General features: G+C 40.2%; 1 protein-coding gene across 1 annotated transcript in view; it reads left to right on the forward strand.

Moving 5' to 3' along the window:
• The first annotated feature begins 217 nt into the window (after positions 1–217).
• The window catches only part of LOC149222652 (uncharacterized), a 404075-nt gene continuing 388936 nt past the window's right edge, over positions 218–15356 (forward strand). The window contains exon 1 of the mRNA XM_089385540.1: positions 218–1384. Within this exon, the coding sequence (XP_089241666.1) occupies positions 467–1384 (918 nt within the window). The 5' untranslated portion in view covers positions 218–466. The remainder of the gene's footprint in view (positions 1385–15356) is intronic.

The raw sequence follows: 15356 nt of genomic DNA on the forward strand, positions 1-15356 counted from the left end.
ATACATTTAATAACCTCTCTATTAGATCTTAGATATCTCTCTACATATTTAGGAATATATTATGCAAATAAGAAATCAGATTTTATATAAATATAATATAAATAATAATCATAATGAAAAAGTCAAAATTAAGAGAGAACTCTCTCATCTGCCTTGCTAATGCGCAGTAACTCTTATCATAATATGCACAGTAACCCGTATAATATTAGAGAATTTAGAGTTCTAGTAGTTGCCAAATTCTGCTATTCATGGTATGATTGGTCCGGGAGACTCACAAGTACGCTCGTATTCTGATGATTACTGCGTAGAAACAAAAAAGTTTTTTAATGTGGCGTGGCAGCAGCGGCACTTCTTCCTTGTTGACGATGAAGCGCATAAGGACTCTGGCCTGCTCACCCAGAAGCCAAGCTTCGCTTATTTTCTTTTAGTGACGGCGACGGAGTGAGTAGAGGCGCCAGAGAGAAAAATGGAGGTCCAGCTTCTGACTTTCTCTTCTGCAAACAGATTTTGGCGTGCAGGAAGACGAGATAAGTATGAGAGTAGTTATAGCATGGTCATCCCCAAATTTTCCAGACACCATATTCGCCGGTACAGTCAAAATTTTTTCAATACCAGAAGAGAAAATGCAATTAAGTTGTCAAAGAAAAACAGTAGGGCCGTTTACTGTAATGCACAACTACCTGGAATAGGTGGACCAATAAGGCAATTCATGGAGAACGCCGATTTCAAACTAGAAAACACTTTCGTAGATAGTTTGGTTCATGGGGGGGAATTAGCGGAAAATTTACTAGTATCATTAGGAAATTCGGCTTCAATTTTGTTGCAGAAAGTGTCGATTGACATGAACCATTTTAGCGGCGGTCAAAATGTATTAGAGCTTAGCCATGCTGTACTAAACGTTTTGGATCGGCTCCGCGTTTTACTCACATACTTGAGTTCACAATTAAGCAACATATCAGTGGATGATCAGCAAAAGCTTTATTATGGCATAGCAGGGCAAATAGGGAGCGCACTGGGGATTTATACAAGCAAGCTAAGTCTGGGTATTATGAGTACCACCACAGCTTCTCTTCCAATTGCTTCTGCCATTACTCTTGCAGCCGTTGTTGGCAGTTCTGTTGTTACAGTAAATAATAATAATAATAGAAGTTCAGAGGAGAAAGACACGCTTCCGTTGCGATATGATCCAGAAGCTATCGCTGCATATTTTGAAAAGAGACCCTTGGCTGTTGTTTCTCGTCTGCTCGAAGTCATATTGGATTGCTCATACATTGCACTTGGTCTTGCATCAGATAATGCTACTGCTAAGGTTAAGGTAAATGAGAAACAGAGGGCTACAGAATTTGTGGATTTGATCACTAAACTTGGACCGACTACTATAAAGGTATGCCTCCTATGGAGAATATTCTCTGTTCTGATTTTAGTTTTATAGTTTGATTTTGGAATATGTGAATACAGGAGCATATATGTGTATTGGAGGGAAAGAGTTTGCCCATTCGCTGTCTTGTTTTCACGTCAATAATCAAGATAATGCGAAAAATCACATGTAATAACAATTAAGAATATTAATAAGTCTAGGGGTAACTCTAGACAGTAATGTAATAATATGCTAATGATAACAATGCATCGGAATAGATGGCCTCTAGACAATAATGTAATAAGATGCTAATCATAACAATGCATCGGAATAGATGTAAGATGGATTGAATGCAGCTGGGATTCTATGGAGGAGCTTGTCTCTGTCAATTTGAGTGTATGTGGCTCAGAGAGAATATTTGGGTATTGTTTCTTGTTAAAATAGTCTGATTTATAGCCCCGAGGGTTAGCTTGATGGTAAATGCTCTTGTGTGAATGTTCACGGAGGTCTCTGGACCACATCTTATTGAATCCCTTGGGGCTGCCAGCACGCATTTTGGCTTGCGGTTACTACTGCCCTTCCTAAAGATAACTGCGGAAGAGTTAGGAAATCTGTAGGGGGCTGGAAAGGTGCGAATGTCCTCACTTGGAACACCTAATAAGCAGGCAATCAAGAAACTGTATTCCTCCATAAATCTTTTTTTTCTTGGATTTATAATGTTTTCGTCCATTGTAACTGTTGTCTTTTTGGTTCTCCCCTGCATTATGTGGTAGAATAGCATATTTTGATTTTAGTAAGAACAATAGTGAGGGCAATCAAAATGGGTAACCCTATAGGAGGAAATTTTTTTCCCACATTTGACAGCCAGCAGCCCCTGCCAGTCACCATTAAACAATGATATGCCATTTGCCTTTGCCACTTGCATCAGCCATAGGCCTCACACCATCCGGAATTAGCACTTGGACGAAGGTGAACTGCTATTCAAAGGATACTTTGTTCATTTTGTAATTGGGTGCTTATACTTATTTGTTTTGGACATTTGGTATGGATAATGCAGTGATCTAGAAGATTGACATACCTTGAACGTATTCTTGTTTTCTCACCTTACCAGGGGGGTTAATTTTTCACCCTAGTCCCTTTGGGTTATGTGAGGGGCACTACCTAGAAAGCCATGATTGAGATAGAGTGTTCCATCTATCCTATATCATACTTAGCACCTTCCATCCCACATTACAAGCCCCATATCTCATCTCCATTCTTTAGGTACAACTTGTTATTGGTCCTTGGGGATTTGGCACTCATATGTTCACATACCTTGAGTAGGGCCCAAAAATTTGCCCTGGGAGGTTGATGCAGCGAAAAAAAAAGAAAAAACACTTCATGGCCACAACAAAACAAATGAAATGAAAATCAAAATGCAAAATATCGTTGGGACATAACAATCAACTTGTGGGAAAAAACATAGCATGAGCTCTACCTACCTCATATGGCCATCACCCGGTTCCTGAGCACATGATGCTCCATTACATAAAAAAAGAACCCTTGCATGTTCCAACTTCGATGAGCGATAAACTGACTCATCCTAAAGTGGTAATAAAATTGCTACATCATACAAAGCAAGCTTTAACCTTTGAGCTATAACTGGTAATACAAGGAATAATAAAAAGTAAAAGGTGCACAAGATGGGTGGGAAAATTAGGCCGAGTTGGTATCTCATGCATCCACGAATGCTCCCTCCTCACATCTATACACTCAGAATGTGGACATCCCCATCAACTGGTCCCTTTGACCATGGCACTTGACCATGAAGTCTTCTCCCCCCGTTACCATATTTTTATACACTAACACCTATCAATTGAAGGGTGGACTAGGGAAATGTTACTTCCCCTTAGGGGTTGGAAGCACCTAATAGGGTTGACCGTTAACCATCCCTACCAAGGGAGAAAACACCTTTGCGAGAACTTGGTCCTGATTTCGAAAGGGGATCTTTGTTTGAAGTATTAATATGTCCTCAGTATTCAAGTTTGGTTCACTTAGATGCATTATTCATCTAAGTCTCTGATGGATGGTTGCTTTCACTTTAATCCTTGTTGTTTTCTCTCAGGTGGTTCAGCAACCCAGGCCTTGGGCATCCACTCCATAGATACTCATGCTTTCTAAAGAAGTACATTGGCCTAAGTAGGTGCAACATTGAGAGATTGAAGCCTCCTAACAGCACTACCATATGACACGTGTTGGAGTACCTTCAGGATCCTAGACATTAGTCAACTTTGACCTGGTTTTGAGGATTCTTCGGGATGACACCACTGGACCTAGTATGCCCCCAGGTTGGCCTTGACACAACTTGATGGTTAGGAGTTGATTCAAAGCCCAGATGAGGATGGTATCACACTGAGAGATTAGGGACGGTTTGTTGCACCAGAGGAAGCCCTAATGCTAGAGAGAAGGAGGCCTTGTTTGATAAATGGATACACATGGATATCACTTTATGGCACTCCAACTGGATCTAGGGACCCCACTGGAGATATTGATGTGGATTTGAGGGCCAAGCCTCTAGACGTCTACACCTTCTTTGACACCTCATCACCCTTGGACATTGCATTTGGAGCATTTATGATGGATGACATCAACAATTTGGAGGTTACGGCTCAGACATGGTGGGAAATTAGGCATAATTTGATGTTAGCTAATGCTTTGGCTTGTAACCGAAGTACATTTAGCAATCAAAGTTGTGTTTAGCGGCTTTGCAGGCATAATTAGAAGTCCTAATCCTCATATAAATAGAGGATAGGCTCATTTTATTTCTCATCATCACTTGTAGTTGTGACTATTTCGACCTTCTTAGAGAATTCAGCCTAGCTGAATTGTGACTTGAATCTCGTGGAGATGTGATCTATGGTGGATTTTTGCTAATGGAGACATTTTTTAGCTTTGGAGATTTCATTTTAGAGCAATAGAGAGCCTGTTCATGCATTCTACTTTGTAAGTGTTGTAAGACTCAGACTATGCATATTTTAACCAAACATGTATCAATATTTAAAATTTACATTGTAGGAGAATACCTGGAATCAATTGTAGGTGTTTTAGGTTGTGGTTGTTCTTGTTGCTGTAGTTACCAAACCACCCTTTTACCTCCCAGCCTATCTGGGGTCTACCTGTACAGTCCCCAGATCCAGAAGACAAATCTTCTGGCCCCTGTGCCCAAAATTCCAAGAACAATCAAGCTCAATCTCTGTAATTCTATTAGAAATTCCCGTCTCTTCCCCAAAATCTCCTCTGGTTTCACATAATTCTCTCTAACTCCCCAAAAATGAATCCCTGTTATGGTCTTCTCCCTTCCTTTATATCCTCAACTCTACTGCCTCTCTACCTCCTCACTGTCGGCTTCCTTCCTCCACCGTTTCCCTTTTCTTCTCGTTGTCAGCTTCCTTCCAATTTTCTCGACCCTTCTCTTCCTTTTGGATAGAGGCGGTGGTCCATTTATTTAGTTTAGATTTTGATAATATTTTATTAAATTAATTTCCAATTAATTAAATTGATTCATTTATAGTTTAACAAAGATTGATTTTAATATTTAAATAAATGATTTTATTTATTTTAATTAAATATAAATTAAATAAAATTTCATATATATTTCATTATCTTTATGATATATAATTTATATGGATATATTTAATATATATAAATATATATATATATATATATATATATATATATATATATATAAGAGTGGTATACATATCAAGGATCCACTCGATATATTTATTATATTCCGATGAGAGAGGAATTAATTTCGATAATCAATTCATTAACCTAAACTTAGACATTCCCCAATATTAGCCAGTATGTATTCTAGTGCAATACATGCAGGCTCATGTATATGTAGCTATCATATGGATGCCTCATATGTATGCTAATATTCGCATTTTGTTTGTAATTGTAGGTGGGCCATTACATACATCCCTCCTTCCAAAAACTTCGCCCCGAAGTTAGGGTTTATATATTATATTGATAATTATTTAGTGATTAGTATAATCACATAAGAATTGTATTTCAGAATTAAATTTGTTTGACATAAGGCATTTTTAAAATGTGTTCTTGAATATTTTAAAATTTTACAACTATAATATTCATGTCCTGCCTTTGTAGGGTTTCCAAGGTATTCTAGAATCATCCTATCTTTTGTAATTTCTTCCATTTCCATCCTATTCGTCCTATATTGGAGTATGCCATGGTGTAGCTATACTGATCTAACCACTTATAGACCCTAAGGACGACAATATCGACTATATCGACTTGATTTCCCAGTAGGCATCCGATAGTCATAGTCACACGTCCAAGGGAGCATGACTCGTACAATCCTCCCATGACTCCAGGTTTTGGAGGATAAATGGTGGGCAACACCTCCACCCCTCCTAGTAGGACCAGGGTCAACACCCTGTCATGGAATTTTATCGAGCCTCAATAATTCTTGGAATTTTGTCATCATGTGGTCGGTTTGGTAATGATGTTATCTGCAATGTAAACACTTGTCCACACATTATAACATATGTGTCAATATATTCAAAATAAATTGTATTTAAATAACATTTCCTGTGTATTTCACATATGTTACTATCTATGATATTGATATTTGCCTTCATATAACGTACTTGGCCATGTCCAACTTATATATTTGTAAGTTAACTTTCATATTAAAATGTATTCATTCTTTGATCTCATCATTCATGTTGATATGTAAAATAAAATTATAGACATGATATCCATAATAGAATTCATAATTCATATTAATATTATGCATCGACAATGTTAAACATGTAATATACTTTCATATTGGTATCCATGTACCCGTAATGTTAAGCAAATAACATACTTCATATTGGTATCCCTGTACTAGCAGAGTTAAGCAAGTAACATATACTAGCTACCAGCAAAGTTAAATGACATATTTTTAATTAGTATCCATGTACCAACAAAATAAAAGTTTATTTTTACATGTGGTAGTTCAAAATGATAGTCTTAAGTATTTAACTAAAATAAAGTAAATATATAAAAAATAGGATTTTAAGTTTCTCAAAGTCAACACAAGTTGGGGTACCTTTGACATATGATCTCTGTATCTTCCCAGGTAGCCGATCCAGGGCTATACTTGTCCCATTGGACTTTAACTTAGTCTACCAGGTGGTTCCTGAGTTGCCAAACCCTACGTTTCAATATACGTAATGGTTCAACCAAAATGGTTTCCTCGTCCGATACCTGCAGTTCTTTCCATTGAAGGTTATGAGATTTGTTAGCTATGTAATGTCGTAATATTGATACATGAAAAAAATTATGAACTTTATGCAAGTGGGGTGGCAGTACAAGATGATAGGCGACAGGTTCAAATTTTTCCAGGACTTTGAATGACCCACTAAATCAGGGTGACAACTTTGTCCATTTTCCAAATCAGATAGTGCTTTTATTTGGTTTGATGCAGACGAAAACCTGATCTCCTACTTTATACTTCCTATCTGTCCTATGAGCATCAACATAACTCTTTTGTCTATTTTGTGCCTCTTTTAATCGTTGTCTAATTTGTTTCACCTGTTCTTCCATCTCTTGAATTAATTTTGGTCCCATTATCACTCGATCTTCTAACCTGTCCCAACTCAATGGTGTTCTACAGTGCCTTTCGCATAATGCTTCAAATGGAAGCATCCTGATTGAACTATGGTAACTGTTATTGTATGCAAATTCAACTAAGGGTAAGTACTTTTCCCAGTGTGTCTGCTGGTCCATAACATACATCCTCAGCATATCTTCTAGTACTTGGTTCACCCTTTCTGTTTGTCCATCAGTCTCAGGATGATAAGCTGTACTTAAATTTAGTTGAGTTCCTAAGGCTGATTGCATACAAGTCCAGAATCTTGAAGTAAATCGTGAATCTCTATTTGATATGATTTTCTTAGGTACTCCATGAAATCTGATAATTTCACTTATAAATACTCGAGCTACGTCAACAACTTCATAGGTATCTCTTACAGGGATGGAATGGGCACTTTTCGTTAATTTATCCACCACAACCAGAATGACATTATGCCTTTGTGGAGTAAGAGGTAGCTCGACGATAAAATCCATGGAAATTATCTCCCATTTAGTCATAGGAATGTTGTGAGGTTGTAGGAGACCTGCTGGGTGACAATGGTCAGCCTTCATTTGCTGACATTCAAGACATTTTTCCACGAATTGGACAATATCACGTTTCATGCCTGCCCAAAAGAAGAGTTTCTTTGTATCAACGTACATTTTCTTTACGCTAGGATGTGCACAATACAATGCTCTATGGGCTTCCTTAAGGATGGTGTTTCAGAGATCTTCACTATCAAGAATGTACATTCTTCCTTGGAATTGAAAAATTCCATCATCTTCTAGTTCATATCCCTCAAATTTAAGTTCTTTTGGATTTTTACTATTGAGCTTGGATTTTACTTTTAAATACCAACTGTCTCTCAAGAGATGTTCTAGTACTCGTTGCCTTAAGTCTACCTTGATAGGTATGAGGGAAAATATCCGAGGTCTTCTGTTTAAACTTTAAAGCATCTGCCACTACATTCTCTTTTCCTTTAATGTATGAAATTCCAAAGTCATACTCACTTAGAAATTCACTCCATTGTCTTTGCCTAGCATTCAAGTCCCTCTGAGTAAACAAATATTGTAAACTTTGATGGTCGCTTTTGAGCATAAAGCTTCTCCCTACTAGATAGTGTCTCCATATCTTTAAAGCTAACACTACAACGACTAACTCTAAATCGTGAGTGGCATAGATTTCTTCATGAGGCTTTAACTTTCTTGAGGCATACGCTATTACTCCTCTGTCTTGCATTAATACTACACCTAATCCTTGCTTGGATGCATCAGTACACACAACAAAGTCTTTGTCCATATCAGGTACTCATAAGATTGGTGCACTGGTCAACAATCTTTTAAGTTCAGAGAATGCTCTATGACATTCCTCAGTCCATTCATATTTAACTCCTTTACACTGGAGGGTTGTGATAGGCTTTGCAATTTTGGAGAATCCTTCTACAAACCTTCGATAGTAGCCAACTAAACCCATAAAGCTTCACACTTCATGTGCATTTTTTGGTATCGACCATTCCATGATTGCCTTTACCTTCTCAGGATCTACTGAGATTCCTTCACCAGATATGATATGACCCAAGTAATGAATCTTCTTTTGAAAGAAAGAACACTTGGATAACTTTCCATATAACTGGTGTTCTCTGAGGCAAGATAATACTATCCGCAAATGTTCTTCATGTTCTTTCTCATTTTTGGAGTAGATGAGAATATCATCTAAGAAGACTTGTACAAATTGATCGAGATATTTGCAAAAAACACTGTTCATAAGGGTCATGAACACTGCTGGTGCATTGGACAACCCAAATGGTACTAGAGTGAACTCATAATGCCCAAAGCATGCTCGGAATGCATTCTTAGACATATCACTTTTCTTAATTCTCAACTGATGATAGCCTGATTGTAGATCGATTTTTGAAAAGACAATGATTCCTTTCTTTATTTTCCAAGGAAAAAGGCATAATTTTATTAATGAAAATAAAATTACATGTTACATTTACTGATAACCAAGCATCACCAGGCCATTGGCCGATGATAAGCATAAACAATCAAAAGAAAAAACAGAAGAACTAATATACAATGGGTAGGGAAACTAAGTTTTCCTCCATTTTTTCTTCTCAACCTTGCACCAGCCCCCAAGAGACGGCGAAGTGGTGATAAGAGCAAGCTGAGTCTCATCAAGTCAAAGAATGTCTTTATCTGAATCTGAATTGTCTAATGAATGTGTATGCTTGTACCTGCTAGGTCCCATTGGATTTGGCATATCTTTTGTTTGAACTTGGTTGTTTTGTGGTTCCATGGGTTCTTGTGTGTGTTCCCCCTGGTTTTCTGGTGCCTGATTGTCCTAAGTTCCCTTGGTTTCCTGAGCGAACTCCTCCTGTTTTTATGGTATTTTTGATGTCTGGTTGTTCTCAGGATGTGGGGAATCCTCCTCATCTACGTCTTCCTCCACTTCCTGTTGGGATGGATGGAAGTTCCATCCTTTTGTATGCTTCCCATTCTTCTTCCTTCTGACGTTGTCTTTTTTGGCTTCTGGGCATATATTTTGAAGATGCCCAATTTGTTTGCAGATTCTACATCTGAAGGTTGTGTTTTCATAGTCAAGAGTCTGAGTCTAGTTCATCTGCTTGTGGATCAGTTGAATACGGTCCGGCAAGCCTTTGCTGAGGTCTACATCCACACAAATCCGGGCATGTGTGTAGATCCTTTCATCCAATCTTTGGGAATCCATCTTGAGGTATTTCCCAATGTTGTTCCCAATATCTGAAAGTATGCGCTCATCCCAGAAATGAAGAGGGAGATTGTGCAAACGAATCCACACTGACATTCTGGAGATAACCATGGTGTTTGCATCGAAAGCAGGGAACCAAGGAGTGATGAAAAGGCCCGTCGTTCCCTAGAACCATGGCCCCTCCTGCAATATACAGTCTCTGGCCTCTGGAGAAGGGAGTTTTACTATAAAAAACCCTTTAGAGCAAAGGTGTATTTCACAATCGAGGGACCAGTTGGTCAAAATCCAATGAAAGAGTTCCTCAAGTTTTGGCCAAAAACAATTAAATTGACAAATAATAGCTTGTGATTCGAAAGAGGCACATTGCACATCTGCTTCAGAATCAACTATATTTAGTTCCGGGATTGAGTTCATTAGCTCCACTATGTATGGGCTAGAGATAGTTCCTTCCTGTTGATTTTTTTTTCCTGTTGTTGTTCTATTCCCTTGCAAAATATTTTTAAACGAGGGGCCTTCGTTCATTTGGTTCTTATTGACTTCTGAGTATTTCGATGTATAGCTCCCGAAACCTTTACCTGCATTGGAAGGTTTTTTGACAGACCCTGCCCCCCCCAATCTCAGGTTGAGGACAATGGTGGATGCCGTTTGTATATAGTAATCCTGCAGAGACCTACAATCCTGTAAAGCTCTGCCTCCATAAATCAGATTTTGCACATGTGTTGGATATCCAACTTTTTGCATAATGGATTGCTTCAGGTAAAAAACACTATCTGCTTGACTAACCTAGATCGAAAGGGTAAGCCCCTCTGGAGATTTTATAAAAATTTGAAAGCTGGAAGGGTTTACCCGGAACCTAGAGCCTTCCTCCCACATGTTGCCCCCAGGCTGTGCAACGGGGGGAAGTTCAGGAGCCACCGTGGGCTGGTCAGAGTAGATGACGGCGTTCGAAATATTCGGGGCCAATGCCTTAATTGCCAAACCCAATGAGCGGGTCAGCAACATCAAGGGAACCCTTGGTCTGTAAAGGGACATCTTTGAGCAAAGTCTGAGAACCGCCTTCTTTGTTTTTCTGGCGTCCAAAACCGCAAGGAGAAGGAAAGCACTGTTGCCCGAACCATCAGGTGACCGGAGCAGGCAGAGCGTTCGACCAGCGCCCACAACCGAGTCATAAGTTCCTCCGAGAAAACCCAGCAAGACCCCCTGCGACATACCTTGGGCAGACAGAAGCCCATACCCAAAACTTGGGTCGCCACCGGATACATACCTTGCTCGACCCACATCCTGAGCGCGAAGCAAACTGTGGAGGGAAACCCGCTGCAACCATCGGGACTCCAAATTTTTCTGGATCAACGAAACACAAGGCGCCTGCAACAACCTAGTCGGCCAGTGAGATACGACCACCGAAAGCCCATGAGGTAAGAATAAAGCAGGGAGATGGGGCGAGGGTGATGAAGCCACATGGCATAAACCCCTCCATCGCCTCCATGAAAAATAGCCACCATGACTGCCCTTCAAGCCATCTAAAGGACAAATCAAGATGGCCACACCCAGATACTCATTCTTGCGTAGAAAAAACCCTAGCTCCTTTTTTTCCTCCATATCCTACACTAATATAACTTCTATTTAGATTTCATGTTGTTGGGTCATCTCTCAGGTTTTTTTTATTTTTTATTTTTTTGAAAAAAGTGACTCCTTTCATTTGGTCGAAGAGGTCATCAATTCGAGGCATTGGATATCGGTTCTATACTGTAGCTTGATTTAAGTCTTGGTAGGCAATGCATAATTGCAAGAAACCATCTTTCTTCTTGACGAAAATTACAGGAGCACCCCAAGGTGAAATACTGGGTCGAATGTGTCCTATATCCAATAGTTCCTTCAACTGAATTTGTAATTCTTGAAGTTCTGGAGCTGTCATTCTATAAGGTGTTTTAGATATTGGTTCTGTACCATGTTTCAAATCTATTATGAGATCTAGCTCTCTTTCAGGAGGTAATCTTGGTAGTTCCTTTAGAAAACATTCGGAAATTCGGATAACACTGATATTGTTCTAAGGATGGTCCTTTCTCTTTGCTTCTTGAACTGCATATACCTGACAACCTTTTCTTAAACAATGCTTCATTTGCATTGCTAAAATGAAGCGTAAAGGTACTTTCCTCTTAATACCTTGGATTTGGATCGTCTCCCCTTCATCATTTATATAGAGAATTGTTTTCCCGTAACAGTCTACCCATGCTTGATGAGCTTCTAACTAGTCCATCCCTATGATGAGGTCATAAGTTCCTAGGGCTGTGACATAAACTTTTAACTTAGTTGAACATATCCCTAGATCAACTTTGCATTCCTCAACACTTAAATCTATGGATTGGAGTTCTCCTGAAGCCATTTCCACCTGTTTGAAATCGTTTTGCTTGTGGGCTACCAACCCACATTTATATAATGCATATGATGAAAGGAAACTATCAGGGGCACCAATATCAAATAAGATTTTGAGTTTTATGCTGTTAATAATACTTGTGGATTCCACTACAGTGGATTGATGTGCTGCTTGGTTGTTGTTGACTACTGCATGGATTCTATGATTGCTTTGGGTATTTGATGATGGCTCTTTTCTTGTTCTATGCATTATACTTGACGAAGCTTCCAGACAATCATGTTGAAAATGCAGTCCTCCAAATCCCCAACAATTAACCTGGGGTGATCCCCTTGAGTCAAATTGTGAATTTCTAGACAAAGAGTTTTGTCCTCTTGTGCCACTTCCTCTCGTGTTTCTTCCTCTATTAGCAGTTCCTAGATATTTCCATGGACTTGTGTTGATGATTCAACAACTATAGCATTAACTGCGATGGGAGCTCTTGCTCCTACTCCTCTTGGGGTAAATCTGTTACCATAAGGAGGCGATCTCGAGCTACTTCCCTTGAAGAAGTTTCCGGGGAGTCTTTCCTGGAAATCCTGGCTGTAGGGATTTTGTTGGCTTGACATTCCTTTTTATCCCCAGATGCTCCTCTGCGTAACGACCACATTCAATTGCCTCAACTACTGATGATGGCTTCCACATCCTAACCATGGCCCTGATTCGAGGATTTAATCCATATACGAAGTGCTCAACTTGACGTTTGTCAGTATCTAGATAATGAATATATTTCACAAGCTCCATAAACCTTATCTCATATTCCTCCACTATTTTGTTACCTTGGACTAGCATATGAAAGGCCCCAACTTGCTGCTCTTGAAAATAAGGTGGCAAGTATTTGGCGCGGAATCTTTCCTCGAACAACTTCTAGGGAACATTATCCATTGCGAGTTGTAATTGTTTTTCCAGATTTCCCCACCAAATCAAGGCATTTTCCCTTAACTAAAATATGTAAATTTTCGTCTTGGAAGTAGAAGAATACTCTCTTAGCGCAAAACATATGCTCATTCCTTCTAAGCATGCTTCAGCACGTTCTCCAGCTCATCCTCTTAAAAATTCTAGGAGTTTAATCTTCTGCAGCTCCCTAGAAATATCTTCCTTTGATTGTCTATAATCAGAACCTTTGGGCTCCGTTGGGTTTCTTTCTTCAAGTTGAGGTTTCTCTTCTTTGGTATTAGTTATTGGCGACCCTTTTAATGTTTCCAAGATGGCTTCCAATGAGCGCATTATAACGGTTAACTCAGGTGTTGAAGTAGTTGGCGTTGATGATGGTCTCGGTGGTGGCGATGGCAATGGTGATGACGACGGTGGTGGCATTAGCGATGGTGATGCTACCCGATCGTGTTGTTGTCGTTGATATGTCTTTACCATCGCAACTTTTCCTAGATACATAATACAATTATGAAAAGTACGATGTAATATTCCTAATTAGCGATGGCTAATTGGAATATTCGATTTTGTTCAATTTTTGCCTTCTATAGTTATTTGTAAATAAAAAGTGAGGACGGGGGACATAACTCACTTTTAGAATAAAAAGTCACTTCCTAGTAGCACAACGTTGTGACTTAAAGGGGAGCCAAGGGGCCAATGGGGGGACGCAGAAATGGAGCCCACGCAGACACATGGAGGGACTACGCAGGAGGGAAGAAACACGTGGCAAGAGGGGAATCACGCAGGAGGAGGTGAGCCTTGGGATTGAGAGAGGCAAAGGTTATAAAAGAGAGAGGAGCCCCCTCATTTTGATCATTCAGTTATGTGCATTGTGAGCTAGTCATTTCGACTTAGAGCACGCTGGCTGTTTAGCTAGTCTGCAACACTGTTTAGTGCATCGAGTGTCTCCGTTCGGAGATCTCACCCTTAGCCCCAGGGGACTTTGAGTCCCTGCTCGGGCAAGGCATTTCCATCAGTATTTTTGCAGTGGTTTCAACAACATTTTGGGCAGGAGGATTGAGCATCTTGCGATGACTGTGCAACACTAAGAGGGATGACGCAGTTCTTTCTGGTAGGAGTTTTGGAGCGGGGTTTTGTAGGAGGATTTATGCTGGGTGATTGAGCAGGGGACTAGCCCTTGCATACTAGAGGATTTTTGGCAGAGTTTCAAGCAGAGTTCTAGAGGGATTTCTTTTGTGGCAGCGCAGAGCATTGAGGAACTGCGCAGATTCCCAAGGGGGTGATCATCAGAGGTCGGCGATTTCAGAAAAGCTTTCTGGGTTTCTTGAGTAGAGTCCGATTCCAGAGTTTCAGCCTTTTCTGAGGAGGAGAACAGCCCCAAACCCTCATTCTATTTTCAATAGCAGCAACACGATAGTTTTCCAGCAGCTGGGATGCAGTTCAGAGAGAAGCCATTCCTTTGCTATTCTGAGTGTATTTCTTCACTTGCCTTGTGCAAGTTGAGGTGCCATCTTCCTGATCACCTCCTGTACTCATTTTTCTACTCAGTATAATAAAATGGCTTAGTATTTCTCGCTGCATTTCTTGAGTATCTGTTTATTTCATATATACACTATTGTTGTTGCACTACTGTTATTATATCTCTATGATTTTCTCGGCTACTATACCACTTGTACGTTTTTCTGGTTGAGACTTTGCTGGGGTTTAAGGAATATTCCAGGTTAGGGATATTACAGTGGTATCAGAGCATAGATCTGGCTCAGCCTATGGAGCTAGCAATCTATGACACCGAGGGAGAAACCCTACATCTGTTACAAAGGTAGGAAATACAGAGACAGTGAGCGTAGGTTGGAGAACACCTACGAAGAGTGAGACTATGTTCCGGTGGTGGACGCAGAACAGGAGGAGCCTGTGGTGGACGCAGAGCAGAGGGATTCAATGGCAGACGAGGACGGGAAGAGATTTGCGGATATGCTCCTCAAATCACTGCAGGATCTGTCGAGGCAGATTGAGGTGATGGGGCAAGATTCACGACAGTAGAGGCCAGATAGCGTGAGAGCCCACGGGTTTTCCAGATTGGTGAGGGATCGGGTGCATCCCATCATTTGCTAGAGCAGCGTGATATTGCGCAGCATGTGGCCTCACATGCCCCTACACGCTCTACCATGCCCACTTTCTTTGGAGCAGACACGGGTGCCGTAGCCTAGCAGGAGGCAGAGCCTGGACATATGGGCGATTATTTTGCAGAGTACCAGGCCTATGGGCAGCAATTCAGGGAGGCCCTCTCATTCCGAGATTTTGTTAAGCTCCAGCGGGATAGTAGACCCCGCGACCATCACAGAGGGTAC

The sequence above is a fragment of the Pinus tabuliformis genome, chromosome Q (assembly GCF_031772625.1).
Source record: "Pinus tabuliformis cultivar Carrire ecotype Pingquan chromosome Q, CPIR1, whole genome shotgun sequence".
Lineage (NCBI taxonomy): Eukaryota > Viridiplantae > Streptophyta > Pinopsida > Pinales > Pinaceae > Pinus > Pinus tabuliformis.